At 40.0% G+C, this 14,450-nt stretch overlaps 1 protein-coding gene across 2 annotated transcripts in view; it reads right to left on the bottom strand.

The window, feature by feature from the left end:
* Positions 1 to 2,079: 2,079 nt before the first annotated feature.
* LOC138960790 (monocarboxylate transporter 10-like) overlaps positions 2,080 to 14,450 on the bottom strand; it is a 46,070-nt gene continuing 33,699 nt past the window's right edge. Inside the window, exons 7-8 of one of the 2 annotated variants that reach the window (XR_011454062.1) lie at positions 2,404 to 13,753; positions 2,080 to 2,361 (exon numbers count right to left, since the gene is read on the bottom strand). Coding sequence is in view for 1 of the 2 variants with exons in the window: in XM_070332441.1 (XP_070188542.1) it covers positions 13,392 to 13,753 (362 nt within the window). In the remaining variant the exon portion in view is untranslated. Of the gene's footprint in view, positions 13,754 to 14,450 lie in introns of both variants that reach the window. The other variant, XM_070332441.1, reaches the window with a different exon arrangement.

Raw genomic sequence — 14,450 nt, 5'->3', positions numbered from 1 at the left:
TAGTATTTAATCGTTTTTATCGTTTACTTGTTCATAAATTGTGTTAGACAGGGTAGGGGTCAAGCGAGTCGTGATTGCAGGCAAACGTGTCTCTTCAACATGCTGAGAAAATCGTAAAAATGCAAAAAAATTACAAACAAATAACATTTTTGGAGGAAATTAATTTCTCAATAGCACCATTTAATTAGAATTATTAGCCAAAGCGTTTAAGACTAAAATAAATGAGCAAAGATCACTTAGACAGTGTTAACAAGGGTTGTTTGGCAAAAGCTTATTGGCACGGAATCGACGTGATGATTTCTTTAAAAAAACAGGTGTTATTTGTGGCCAAGTGTCTGATCTACACGATCAAACTATAACTAGAAACCAAAAAGTGCGTTTTTAAAAAAAAACTTGTTTTACATCGATCGATTAGCGATAGTGATTCGTATGAAGCCAAACGCATACGTCCCCCCTCCCTGAACACATATTTACACCCACATGCACACACGCATATGCATACACACACAGACACGCACATCCATATATACAGATAAATGAAGACAGATAAACGAACAAAGTCGCGATGTGCAGGAGCGCTACGCAGTGCTAAAATGGACGCCAACTGTCACTTTGATGATCGCTGTCCCAAACAGTTTGTCTGTCGCTATTTCTCCAAAGTTATATTTCTCACATTTAAAACAACGGACACAGACACAAAGACACACGCACACACAAACACTCATGCACGCATGCTCACACATACACGGACAGATGCACGGACACACATGCACACGCCGGCCCGCCCGCCTGAAGACACAATCACAACTCACACACACGTAAGCACTCACATGTAGGCACACACACACACACACAAACACACACGCACGCACGCGCAAACAAACACGTTTGTGTTGGTATTTCTGTGTTTACGTTTAAAAAAAATCATCTGCGTGTGCGTTCGCGTTTGTGTACGAGCGCGTGTGCGCACGCGTATGTGTGTGTGTGTGTGTGTGTGCCTACATGTGTGTGCGAGTTGTGATTGTGCCTTCAGGCGGGCCGGCCGGCGTGTGCATGTGTGTCCGTGCGTCTGTCCGTGTATGTTTGAGTGTGAGTGTTTGTGTGTGCGTGTGTCTTTGTGTCTGTGTCCGTTGTTTTAAATGTGAGAAATATAACTTTGGAGAAATAGTGACAAACTGTTTGGGACAGCGATCATCAAAGTGACAGTTGGCGTCCATTTTAGCACTGCGTAGCGCTCCTGCACATTGCGACTTTGTTCGTTTATATGTCCTTTCGTTTATCTGTATGTATGGATGTGCGTGTCTGTGTGTGTGTATGTGTATGCATATGCGTGTGTGTAAATATGTGTTGAGGGAGGGGGGACGTATGCGTTTGGCTTCATAGTATTTTCATACGAATCACTATCGCTAATCGATCGATGTAAAAAAAGTTTTTTTTAACAAAAACGCACTTTTTTTTTCTAGTTATAGTTTGATCGTGTACAAATAACACCTGTTTTTTTAAAGAAATCATCACGTCGATTCCGTGCCAATAAGCTTTTGCCAAACAACCCTTTTTAACACTGTCTAAGTGATCTTTGCTAATTTATTTTAGTCTTAAACGCTTTGGCGAATAATTCTAAATAAATGGTGCTGTTGAGAAATGAATTTCCTCCACAAATGTTATTTGTTTGTAATTTTTTTGCATTTTTACGATTTTCTCAGCATGTGGAAGAGACACGTTTGCCTGCAATCTTATGTTATCTGGTTCATATTTTACGACAATTTGAAAATGACGAAAAATCACTCGCAACAGCGGGCGCGAATGAGTTGCGTTTCTTTCGCCGGGGACTGTACACCAAAAACTTAGTCTCAATATTTTTTGGACAAGCTGTACATGACTTGTTTATAAATGCTTTTCTTCATGTTGTGAAGAACTATCAACCATAGTTACAACTATCAAATGGCAATAAGAAAATGGAATGTATACATACATGTACTTACCATGGTGTGTGTGTGTGTGTGTGTGTGTGTGTGTTCATAACAAGAAAGTACATAAAGCATCTTACAAAGCAGATCAAACAACAGAAGGTAAAATAAATCTCTTTGATTGTTTTAATGTATTTTCCTTTGACGGTTTTCCACACAGAAACAGTCCATACATGTACATCACAATGTAAACGTTGTGTCAAAATGATAAAATTGCTCTGGGTACGTAGATATATCATGATTTGTAGTGCTTTGCAAGAAATATCAAAATGCTGTATACTTGTTAAAAAAATTTAAATCACATGAACCTATTTTGAACTGAACACCTGCAAGAAGGGTGGTGGCATTTAATCACCAAAATTGTCAAGTTGTTAAGGGAGTATTAACCAGGATGCTTCAATATCCAGCTGAATCCTTTCGGCTAGGCGGTAGAAGCCTTCAGTCTTCAGCAGAACAGTTAAAATCTCTGGCTATTAAAAAATTCCAGTATTTTTCCATTTTTATCAATTTAATTAAACAAATTCTACTTGCTTTGTAAGGAAAAGAAGCCTATACACAAATGTGTACACATATGTATAACTTACAGCTCCGTCCATCCATGGTATCGCGTGATATTTTGTCGAGACTGGGTCAATGAGCCGAGAGTGACGTCATTATATTCTTTCACCCCATCGAGACAAAATATAACGCCATACCATGGATGAAACTGAGCTGTAAAGTATATATGGCATGACCAAAGTAAGGAGAATTTGTCATGGGATGTGGAAACAAAGCATGGGAAATTCACCATGGGCAGAATAATCAACGCAAGCCTAGAAGTTGTAGAACTATATTTTGTTTCAGTCTTGGCAAGTCCAGTTTTGTCCAGTCAGTCCGGAAAAGACATCATGAATTCATTCACCCTGCCGAGACAAAATACCAATTCCATGGATGAAAACGTATATATCCCGTGACGTATCAAAGCTAAATTTTGTTTTGAAATGTCTTCACAACGTACAGATAATTTATAACGACATAATCGTCATTACAAGACAGGAAAAACGCATACTTTGTTTGTCGTCTGCTACAAATCTAGTCTTGTTGGTTGACGGAGTGAATACAAACTTCAATCGTACCTTCATCAACCGAAATAAATGCTCAATCCGCTGTCATTTTGCAACTGAACATTGATTTTTTTCTTTAAGTTTTTGGTTAGCATTGAAACGGCAACCCAAAAGAGTGTTTCAGCTGTTTCAAGACACAGGCTCTGCTACTTCTTTTGAGTTGCTTTTCAGTCTAAAATGACACCGGAAGCGAAAAAATTGTCGCGCATACTGTCACAAAAAGACGTCAATACAAAGTTACACGAAAGAGACTTTGACGTCATTTACTTTTCCGTCTGTTCCTAGCTTGTCGTGAGTACCCAAAACGTCTTTGTTCTCTGTTCGCATTGCAGCTGTGAAATAATCAGTCTTGTGTCTCGGTCGTGTAGGTACAGAGTTTGCTTCTGCAATTGTTGTGTTCGTTCGTTGAAGACGGCTTCGTAAGACAAATCAGTGAATCTATCGTGTGGAAGACATTTCTGTACAAAACACTGAACCCAACCGGAGGCGGTATTGATGCGTTTGCAATTTTCTGAAGAAATAAAGTGCATGTGGTTAATTTCATCCGTTTAATGCTTGTCGAAACGAGCCATAAGGCTTTAGAATAAAAGATTTCACGCATTGCTTGGCCATCTGATCACAGATGAGGTCACAGTTTGTAGGTTGAATCTATGAATTGGCCAGAGATAGATCTGCATCTCTGGTACGACCTTCCAGATTATCAACAGCGGGTTCATGGTCGGAATCAAGGTCAAATTTGCGTGGCTCCCAATCTCATTCATAAAAGATTTCCTTTTTTACATTTAGTCAAGTTTTGACTAAATGTTTTAACATAGAGGGGGAATCGAGACGAGGGTCGTGGTGTGTGTGTGTGTGTGTCTGTCTGTGCGTGTGTGTGTGTAGAGCGATTCAGACTAAACTACTGGACCGATCTTTATGAAATTTTACATGAGAGTTCCTGGGAATGATATCCCCGGACGTTTTTTTCATTTTTTTGATAAATGTCTTTGATGACGTCATATCCGGCTTTTTATAAAAGTTGAGGCGGCACTGTCACACCCTCATTTTTCAATTTTGATTGAAATTTTGGCCAAGCAATCTTTGACAAAGGCCGGACTTCGGTATTGCATTTCAGCTTGGTGGCTTAAAAATTAATTAATGACTTTGGTCATTAAAAATCTGAAATTTGTAAAAAAAATATTTTTTTTTATAAAACGATCCAAATTTACGTTCATCTTATTCTTCATCATTTCTTGATTCCAAAAACATATAAATATGTTATATTTGGATTAAAAAGAAGCTCTGAAAATTAAAAATATAAAAATTATGATCAAAATTAAATTTTCGAAATCAAATTAAAAACACTTTCATCGTATTCCTTGTCGGTTCCTGATTCCAAAAACATATAGATATATGTTTGGATTAAAAACACGCTCAGAAAGTTAAAACGAAGAGAGGTACAGAAAAGCGTGCTATCCTTCTCAGCGCAACTACTACCCCGCTCTTCTTGTCAATTTCACTGCCTTTGCCATGAGCCATGGACTGACGATGCTACGAGTATACGGTCTTGCTGAAAAATTGCAGTGCGTTCAGTTTCATTCTGTGAGTTCGACAGCTTGACTAAATGTTGTATTTTCGCCTTACGCGACTTGTCTTGTTTCTGCGCAAGTTATTTTGCCTAGGTCATGGCAGAACTTTAGGCCTAATCGCTGGATATTTTCTCACTAGAATAACAGAGACAAAGAAGGGAAGTCATGCTATATCTTATCTTTACAGGATCCCAATAAACAGAGGATAGCAGGGGAAAGGAATGTTAGCTTTCCCAGCACCTGAAGTTCAAGAGCTGCTTGTGTCCACTGAAAACCACTTTTCTTTCAACAACAGCAAATTAAAACCATTTTTCTTTCAACAACAGCAAATTAAGGAATCAGTCTCTTTGGAAAATTAACAATCTCTTTGGAAGTAGGCACTACTTAATTGATCACAGATACCACATTCACCTGAGACTTGTTTTGGCTAACCAAAAGTTAAATGTTTCCATGTGACAACTACAGTGGAACCCCCCTTTAAGACCCCCTAATTTCTTTCTTTCTTTATTTGGTGTTTAACGTCGTTTTCAACCACGAAGGTTATATCGCGACGGGGAAAGGGGGGGAGATGGGATAGAGCCACTTGTCAATTGTTTCTTGTTCACAAAAGCACTAATCAAAAATTTGCTCCAGGGGCTTGCAACGTAGTACAATATATGACCTTACTGGGAGAATGCAAGTTTCCAGTACAAAGGACTTAACATTTCTTACATACTGCTTGAATCTTTACAAACATTGACTATATTCTATACAAGAAACACTTAACAAGGGTAAAAGGAGAAACAGAATCCGTTAGTCGCCTCTTACGACATGCTGGGGAGCATCGGGTAAATTCTTCCCCCTAACCCGCGGGGGGACCCCCTAATTTAAGACTCCCTCCTTTTTAAGACCTTGTTTTTTCAGACTTTCGGTTCATAACCTCTGTAAAATTACCCCAATTTTAAGACTCCCTCCTTTATAAGACCTAATTTTCTCAGATTGTTGGAGGTCTTAGAAAGGGGGTTCCACTGTACTACATTTTCTTCTGTTCATCAACTTTGTACATACACATTCAGACACAACTCTTGTAATCAATAGCTGTTTCACACAGCACTGTCTTGTCCTTAACAGTCATTCAGGTAGTTACCTTACTGACTGACACTCTGAGAACCAGCAGCTATGTGTGTTTGGGTGGCAGGGAGACAGCTTAGGTTGAAAAGGCTGAGTGAATTAATCTGAGTTGTTATTAGCTCAATGGACAGTGAAAACATCACCACAGCAAGGAAAAACAGGAGGTACAATGTACACACATCTCAAGTGTCGTATGAAATGATTACCGTACTTTCCGGGTCATAAGGCGCGACTTTTTTCCTCGAGTTGGACCCCTGCGTCTTGTATAACGAAGCGCCTAATCCGTGTATAAAATACGAAAAAAATCAAAGAGACCGCTTGAGTACCAGTCAAACAACTTGTGATAATGCATGTTTCAGCTACCAGGTACTGCCCTACCTTTGATCTGGCCGCACACACAGATTTCCACTCTGTTAAACTCGGTCACTGACCCCGGTGCAGGAAGTGTTTCCTCTCTCAGATATGACAGGGGAACCACCTCTCATGGCAAAAACTGGGTCATTGACCCCTGGGAAGAAGGTCGTGTCTATAAACAAGGCCACCCTGCTATCACAATGCCTTTGATCTGGCCGCACACACAGAGCACACATATTTTTACTCAGTTAAAGTCGGTCACTGACCGGTCACTGACCCCGGTGCAGGAAGTGTTTCCTCTCTCAGATATGACAGGGGAACCACCTCTCATGGCAAAAACTGGGTCATTTTGGTGCGCCCTATCGGCCCCCTGCGTCCAATGGGTGACTGGATTACAATTTTTTTTAAAAAGAAGGGGGTGCGTCTTGTATAACGAAGCGCCTTGTCACCCGGAAAGTACGGTATACTGTAAAGTACACAAAAAACACAAACACTTATCAAGTTCCAGAAAACAGACAGAACCAATGCAGCATGAGCCATAATGCTGTAGTAATGAAGTCAGCTGACAGAAACTTCGGTTCTCAAAAAAAGGAAAAAAGTATGAAGGCAAACTCTTCATGTCACACATGAAAACACAAAAAAGCAAAGATCTATTTTTTTGTGGTATGGGAAAATCATAACCACAAGGCCTATAAACAACTATTGAAATACATGTACTGACAGCACTTGTGCCTTTAAAAAAAAGAAAGAAATGTTGTTCCACAAATCTAAGCTGCAAAAGGAATACCTGTACTATTGTGTTCACCAACCTGAACCAACAGATCCATTCTGGTTTCTTAACCCTAGGTAACTGTCCGTCCATGTCAGGTGTCCGCTCACGCCAGGTGCCATACATTGCAGGGGCTGCTGTATATATGGACCAGTTTATTTTGTAAGCACCAGTGTTTAGTTGTTAATTTCTAACAAATGTACCTGGGTCACCAAAGACAAAATCTGTTTAATCTTACTTCTGCTCTTTTACCATTTCCCTAACACAGAAGTTCACTCAACACATCTATTCTCTTACACAGAAGTACCTCAATTCTAACAGTTCTAACAATAGCTAACAACAACTCGGTGGCTAGAGCTAACCAATCAGTACGCGCGATAAAAAAGTCTGGCGCGAGTCGTTTGCTTGTCACGGCTGAATTGGGCAGTGCTCAACTGGGTTTTGGAGTCTGGCGTGAGTCGCTGGGGTTGTTCACATGGCAGACTTTTCCCCGATTCGGCCTCAACGACTCGGGAGCGATTTTCAAACGACTAAAGTAGGTCACAAGTTGGTTGCAAGTTTGCCATGTGAACAGCACTTAAAGGAGCAGGGATATACATGTACAGAGAAACTAGCTGCCTTTAGATTAAAGGAACAGGGATAGCCTGGTTACTTTGCAGGTGATGGGGTGAAAAGTAGCTGTTTGACAACCAAGATCATTGACACAAACATGCTGAAACAACCAACATTCTTGCTGGTAGACATGGTGTTAAAACTGATATTATGCATGATCCTTGCTTTGAGGGAAAAAAATCAACAGCATCCGAACCCAGATATCCACTAAACTGTGAATGTTCTGAATCTTAAATAATGATGGAATGTGACTGACAAACGCATAGCATGGGTGGGGGGGGGGGGTTGTAGTTGAAGGAACAAAAGCCTGATCCATATATTGATAAAGTGATCAGCATCCAAACTGACAGCACTCTCAAGGACTAGTAACAATAAATTGAAACAACTTTGATCTTTACCAATACACCAAAAGTATAAGCTAACAATAAAAACAATGCTGAAAACGTTAAACTGTTTCAAGAACCAGACATGAACAATTCTTAAACTAAAGTCCAAAGTCATTGTAAAAAATTAGTGTAAACAAATCAAAACATGTTGATTATTATCTAAACTGTTAAAGAGCAATTGACTAAAATCACAAGTGGGCAAAGCCATAAAACTGTGGAAAGTGATAAATAATGTGTCAGGCACAGTCAAAATGAAGATGAAATTGTTAAGGCAATGTACAGAAACACACACAAAATTGAACAAAAACAAAAAGAACATACAAACACACACACAAACAAAGTGACACACACTTGTCTACCAAAAGGGGCATCAAAATCCCTGAGCCCTTGTCAATTCTTGTCTTCAATTAAAAATATGTTAAGAGACTAGATTTGATTCACACAGCTATCCTGGTTAAGTTATTGAAAGCGCAAAATAGGTTTGAAGGATATTTCTACCCTTCCTATGACCCTGAACTTGATTGTAGAATGATGAATTCATGGAGCTGGGCATCTGTAATAATGAGGTTACGCTGCACTCAATTTTGAAGCTATTACAACAAATGGTTGGATAGGGGTCAGACGAAAGGCGGTGGAGGACTTTCTTTCTTTATTTGGTGTTTAACGTCGTTTTCAACCACGAAGGTTATATCGCGACGGGGAAAGGGGGGGAGATGGGATAGAGCCACTTGTTAATTGTTTCTTGTTCACAAAAGCACTAATCAAAAAATTGCTCCAGGGGCTTACTGGGAGAATGCAAGTTTCCAGTACAAAGGACTTAACATTTCTTACATACTGCTTGACTAAAATCTTTACAAACATTGACTATATTCTATACAAGAAAACACTTAACAAGGGTAAAAGGAGAAACAGAATCCGTTAGTCGCCTCTTACGACATGCTGGGGAGCATCAGGTAAATTCTTCCCCCTAACCCGCGGGGGGACGGTGGAGGACAAAACAAAGGAAGTATACCAACAACAAATTAGCAGCAGGTTGGCTCAGGGATTTACACACCATAAAAAGAAAAAAAACAAGTCGCGTGAAGCGAAATTAATACATTAGTCAATCTGTCAAACTCACAGAATGATACTGAAGACACGACAATGCTTTGCCAATAGACACATTCCGACGAGCACGCCATACAAACATGACAGTTATTTTCGAAAAAACAAACACGACAGTTATTTCCGAAAATCGTCTATTACCGCGACCTTGACTGAAAGCGCTGACAAATTGACGTGGAAATCGCGATCGCTTAAAGTGACAAGCCAGTATAGCGCAGTAGCGTACAGCGCGTCAGTCTTTATTCTTTTTATTCTTCTGAGCTTGTTTTTGAGTCACTTGAGAAAAAGTGACTCTATGTAATCGGTCAGTGTTAGTCTGTCCGGCTGGCCGTCCGGCCGGCCGTCCGGCCGGCCGTCCGTAGACACCACCTTAACGTTGGACTTTTCTCGGAAACTATCAAAGCGATCGGGCTCATATTTTGTTTAGTCGTGACCTCCAATGACCTCTACACTTTAACGATGGTTTCGTTGACCTTTGACCTTTTTCAAGGTCACAGGTCAGCGTCAAAGGAAAAATTAGACATTTTATATCTTTGACAAAGTTCATCGGATGTGATTGAAACTTTGTAGGATTATTCTTTACATCAAAGTATTTACATCTGTAGCCTTTTACGAACGTTATCAGAAAAACAAGGGAGATAACTAGCCTTTTCTGTTCGGCAACACACAACTTAACGTTGGGCTTTTCTCGGAAACTATAAAAGTGACCGGGCTCAAATTTTATGTGAACGTGACTCATTGTGTTGTGAATAGCAATTTCTTCCTGTCCATCTGATGCCTCATATAATATTCAGAACTGCGAAAGTGACTCGATCGAGCGTTTGCTCTTCTTGTTAATCCAATTATAACATATATGTTTTTGGGAACAGAAAAATGTAAAGAATAAGATTAAATCATTTTTGAATCGATTACCAAGTTTTTAATTTTATTTAGAATTTTGAGATTTTTAATGACCAAACTCATTAATTAATTACAGACCTGTGCACACTCAAAACGCTCATCAGTAGTAAACAAACCAAACTTAAGTAGTTTTTAAAATGTTTCAGTAGTAAGCTGTAACGACAGTTCAAGACATAATTCTGCTCACAAAGCACACAGGTCTCCTTTGCTGGATTTTACGATCTCCAGGTTGTCTTGAGAATAACTGGACTTCCAGCACTGTTGTGCCGTTTTCTTCTTTGGTGACAGAGCTGGTGTCTCCTCTTCACTATGTACCGGCACGGGTGGCCTAGTGGTAAGGCGTCCGCCCCGTGATCGGGAGGTCGTGGGTTCGAACCCCGGCCGGGTCATACCTAAGACTTTAAAATTGGCAATCTAGTGGCTGCTCCGCCTGGCGTCTGGCATTATGGGGTTAGTGCTAGGACTGGTTGGTCCGGTGTCAGAATAATGAGACTGGGTGAGACATGAAGCCTGTGCTGCGACTTCCGTCTTGTGTGTGGCGCACGTTATATGTCAAAGCAGCACCGCCCTGATATGGCCCTTCGTGGTCGGCTGGGCGTTAAGCAAACAAACAAACTCCTCTTCACTATCTGAATCTCGCCCTCTTTTTTTCTTTTCCATGTTTCACTTCAATCACAAGTTGCCACGCAGACGCTAGACGAACTAAGTCTAAGAACAAAGACTCAATGCTGAGAACACGCGCGCTTCCGGTAAATCGGAAAATGTCTTTTCAGCGCAACGGCCGACTAATTGGTCAAAACATCTTAAAACAGAAAAAAAGTTTTAAAATTTTTTTTTCGTAAAACATCGGAATTTCGGAATTTTAATTTAAAATCCGTAGCACCGTATTCTGCATATAAAAATCGGAGAAATTACGGACAAACCGTAGATGTGCACAGGTCTGTAATTATTAAGCTTCCAAGCTGAAATGCAATCCCATAGTCCGGGCTTTGAAGATTGCTTGACCAAATTTTTAATCAATTTGATAAAAACAAGAAGAGCAAACGCTCGATCGAGTCACTTTCGCAGTTCTGAATATTATATGAGGCATCAGATGGACAGGAAGAAATTGCTATTCACAACACAATGAGTCACGTTCACATAAAATTTGAGCCCGGTCACTTTTATAGTTTCCGAGAAAAGCCCAACGTTAAGTTGTGTGTTGCCGAACAGAAAAGGCTAGTTATCTCCCTTGTTTTTCTGATAACGTTCGTAAAAGGCTACAGATGTAAATACTTTGATGTAAAGAATAATCCTACAAAGTTTCAATCACATCCGATGAACTTTGTCAAAGATATAAAATGTCTAATTTTTCCTTTGACGCTGACCTGTGACCTTGAAAAAGGTCAAAGGTCAACGAAACCATCGTTAAAGTGTAGAGGTCATTGGAGGTCACGACTAAACAAAATATGAGCCCGATCGCTTTGATAGTTTCCGAGAAAAGTCCAACGTTAAGGTGGTGTCTACGGACGGCCGGCCGGACAGACTAACACTGACCGATTACATAGAGTCACTTTTTCTCAAGTGACTCAAAAATGAGGGTGTGACAGTGCCGCCTCAACTTTCACAAAAACCCGGATATGACGTCATCAAAGACATTTATCACAAAAAGGAAAAATGTTGTAAGAATTTTGATGTAAAGTTTCATGTAGATTGGTCCAGTAGTTTCCTTGGAATCAATCTACACACACACATACACCACAACCCTCGTCTCAATTCCCAGTCTATGTTAAAACATTTAGTCAAAACTTTACCAAATGTAAAAATAATCCACCAACATACAAATTTACAGAATGCAAATGCAGTATAAGTATAGCTAATGTACATGTCTAAAACAAATCACAGTTTCAAAAACAAAAACAGTTGCAATGTAAGTGATGCATGGTGATTCAAAAACAATTAACAATGATAGAATTCATTTGAAACCCATACATTTTGATCTTGTTAAGCCATTAAGGCTCAACTATCACACATGCAATAGAGGATATTTGGAAATAACTGGGCTGTGGAAGAGTTTTGCCCCTTAAAAACAATGGTGCAAACAGTCTGTTGAAGTGTGCAATCAAGGCCATCACAGTAAAAAAACTCAGCTCCAATGTGCATTTTGTGCAGTGTGGGCTCAATACGACGCACTTTTCTTACGAAAATAGACATGTTGGAGCGCACTATTCACTAGGCAATGGTTGCTGGCCCACAGTCATCACTGACTACATGCTTTGGCAAAACAGCTACTAGTGTTCCATCTGTAACTTCAAATAAACTGACAAAGAGGTACTCCATTTTTTTCTTATACATGTACTTTGAAACACAGCAGGCAGGTACCAGGCACGTTAACCCACATGAATTATAATTGTGCAATCAGGATCTAACATGTTAACAAAAAGTCCATTGCCTTTACACCTACACCACATTCTACATTTCCTTTTACTGTATGTTGCTCCCCCCTCCCCCCGTTTTTTTTCTTATATTTCTTTTTTTAAATCAACACAACCTACTCTTTCAGCATATTTTGGCATAGATGTAAGTCTGCATTTGGTAGCTTCTCTCTGTATTCTTGCACTATGTTGCACTTTATGACTCACCTTCAACTTTTCTTTCAATATGCATATGCACTCATGCATACAATAAAAAATACCAAACTCACAGAGGTCTCAGGGCTGGGAAAACACGAATGCATGCATGCAGGAAATAAAGTATCGCAATTCTGTCATTGCACGCTATCCTGCCCAAATTTCCTTGAAGGAATTCCCGAAGGACAAGTAGACATAACAAATATCTATAGAGTATATTGTTTTTGTTGTTGTTTGTTTGATTTATTGTGCATGCCACATAAAGAGCAGAGACATATTGGCCACAGATCTTGAATGGTTGATATGTTCTACAGAATTGTATCATTCAGGTCTGCAAACATACTAGATAAAAATGACACAGAGAAGATGGGGAATCTTTCTAAGAGAGTTTGGGAGCATACAAGATATTGAATGGATCCCCAGAATGAGAGTCTGACTGCTTAAATGGCAGGGAAAAAACGGCCTTATACGTAACGCTCCAACTCGGGTGTGTACGTAAGAGTCCCAGCCCATGAACGCAAAAGAAGAACAGAAAATGGATGCAAGGTATTAATTGTTCATTCACTTTATAATGTTTTTGAAGCTAACCTTGGTCTGTTATAGGAGCAAAAGGATTCTTATTTCTCAAGTATGGACGGTTAGTTTGTGTCTGTTCTTCACCCGTTTGATTAAAAACTTGTCAGCAAGGTAGCAGACTGGATTCCTTTACATCATTCACAATGTACACAGATCACGTAGTCAATCTTATTCAGCCCTTTTGCTGCTTTACATTAGCTGCAATTATTACCTATTCATGACTTTTGTTCGTTGAATCATTACAGTTATGTCTTTGTTCAATTAAAGCTTGAAGTGGGATTTTTCTACATTGCAACCCAGTTACAGCTACTTAGCCATGTGTAAATTCAAGTCTTAAGTGACCAACTCATCTGTCTCCTCTGTCTTCACATCTTTCCACTTCTCTTGCTTTTCCTCGCCTTGATCCTCTCCCTTGGCACTCTCTCTCCTCGCTTCTTTCACTGCAATGACATTGTTGCTTCCTCTGGACGTCTTGTCCAGGAACATTCTGGTTTCATCCACCCCCTCTGCATCCACTTCATCCATCTCAAACTCCTCCTTCTGCCCTTCATGTCCACCCGCCCCGCCTGGAATGAAGCCTTCCGCTGTCAGACGCTCATACACGTCCGGGTCAGTGATGGTGATCATTTCTGTACGCGACGGTCCTCCATTTTCTGCTATAGCCAGTGCTGGGGCTGACAGCTTGTTGCTGGGGTCTGCAACACAAATGTTATCAGTTAACGTTTGATTACATTCACTTATTCACTTCTGCTTTCTTCTGATTTACACTACACTACAAGGTATGCTTCCCCCCCCCCCCCCACTCCAACAGTGTTTGGGAGAATGACTGCCCTAACAAGTAACCTTTCTGAACAATTAAAAATAGTCCCTCTCCCTCTCTTTGTCACAAATTCCCAAGGAATGACAAGGATATGAAATGACATCCCATGACCTCCCCTCTTTGTCTGTGTAATTCTACTATGCCTGTATTTCTTATATTTTATGAGAACAATATGCCATGGGTGCAACAAATACATCATAACACTACTTTCTGTCGACCTTGACATTCCACAGTGCACATATATACCAATTGACTGAATGTGCCTGAGAATACCAAGGTCTTGAAAACTTGTGCTATAGTCAATCAGTGGTCTCAGTTTCAGTCTCGGCTTCCCGAGACTATCATCACTGCCTCATATATTTATGAAATCTATCAATCGCCATATCATATTCTGGGGACATAATCAATTTACACTGTTCTCTCTTTTGATCGAATACAGAACTGTTAAATGCAGTCCTTTCTGTGCAAACGATTAGGCTCATCATCTGGGACCTGGCTCCACTTTTACATGCGATAAGGTCTTCCTTCCAATGTCAAGGCCTGGCTACACTTTTACACGTGATAAGGTCTTC

Source organism: Littorina saxatilis, linkage group LG3 (genome assembly GCF_037325665.1).
Source record: "Littorina saxatilis isolate snail1 linkage group LG3, US_GU_Lsax_2.0, whole genome shotgun sequence".
Lineage (NCBI taxonomy): Eukaryota > Metazoa > Mollusca > Gastropoda > Littorinimorpha > Littorinidae > Littorina > Littorina saxatilis.
Note: the sequence above shows the minus strand (reverse complement) of the source record. Positions and strands in the feature narration are given on the sequence as shown.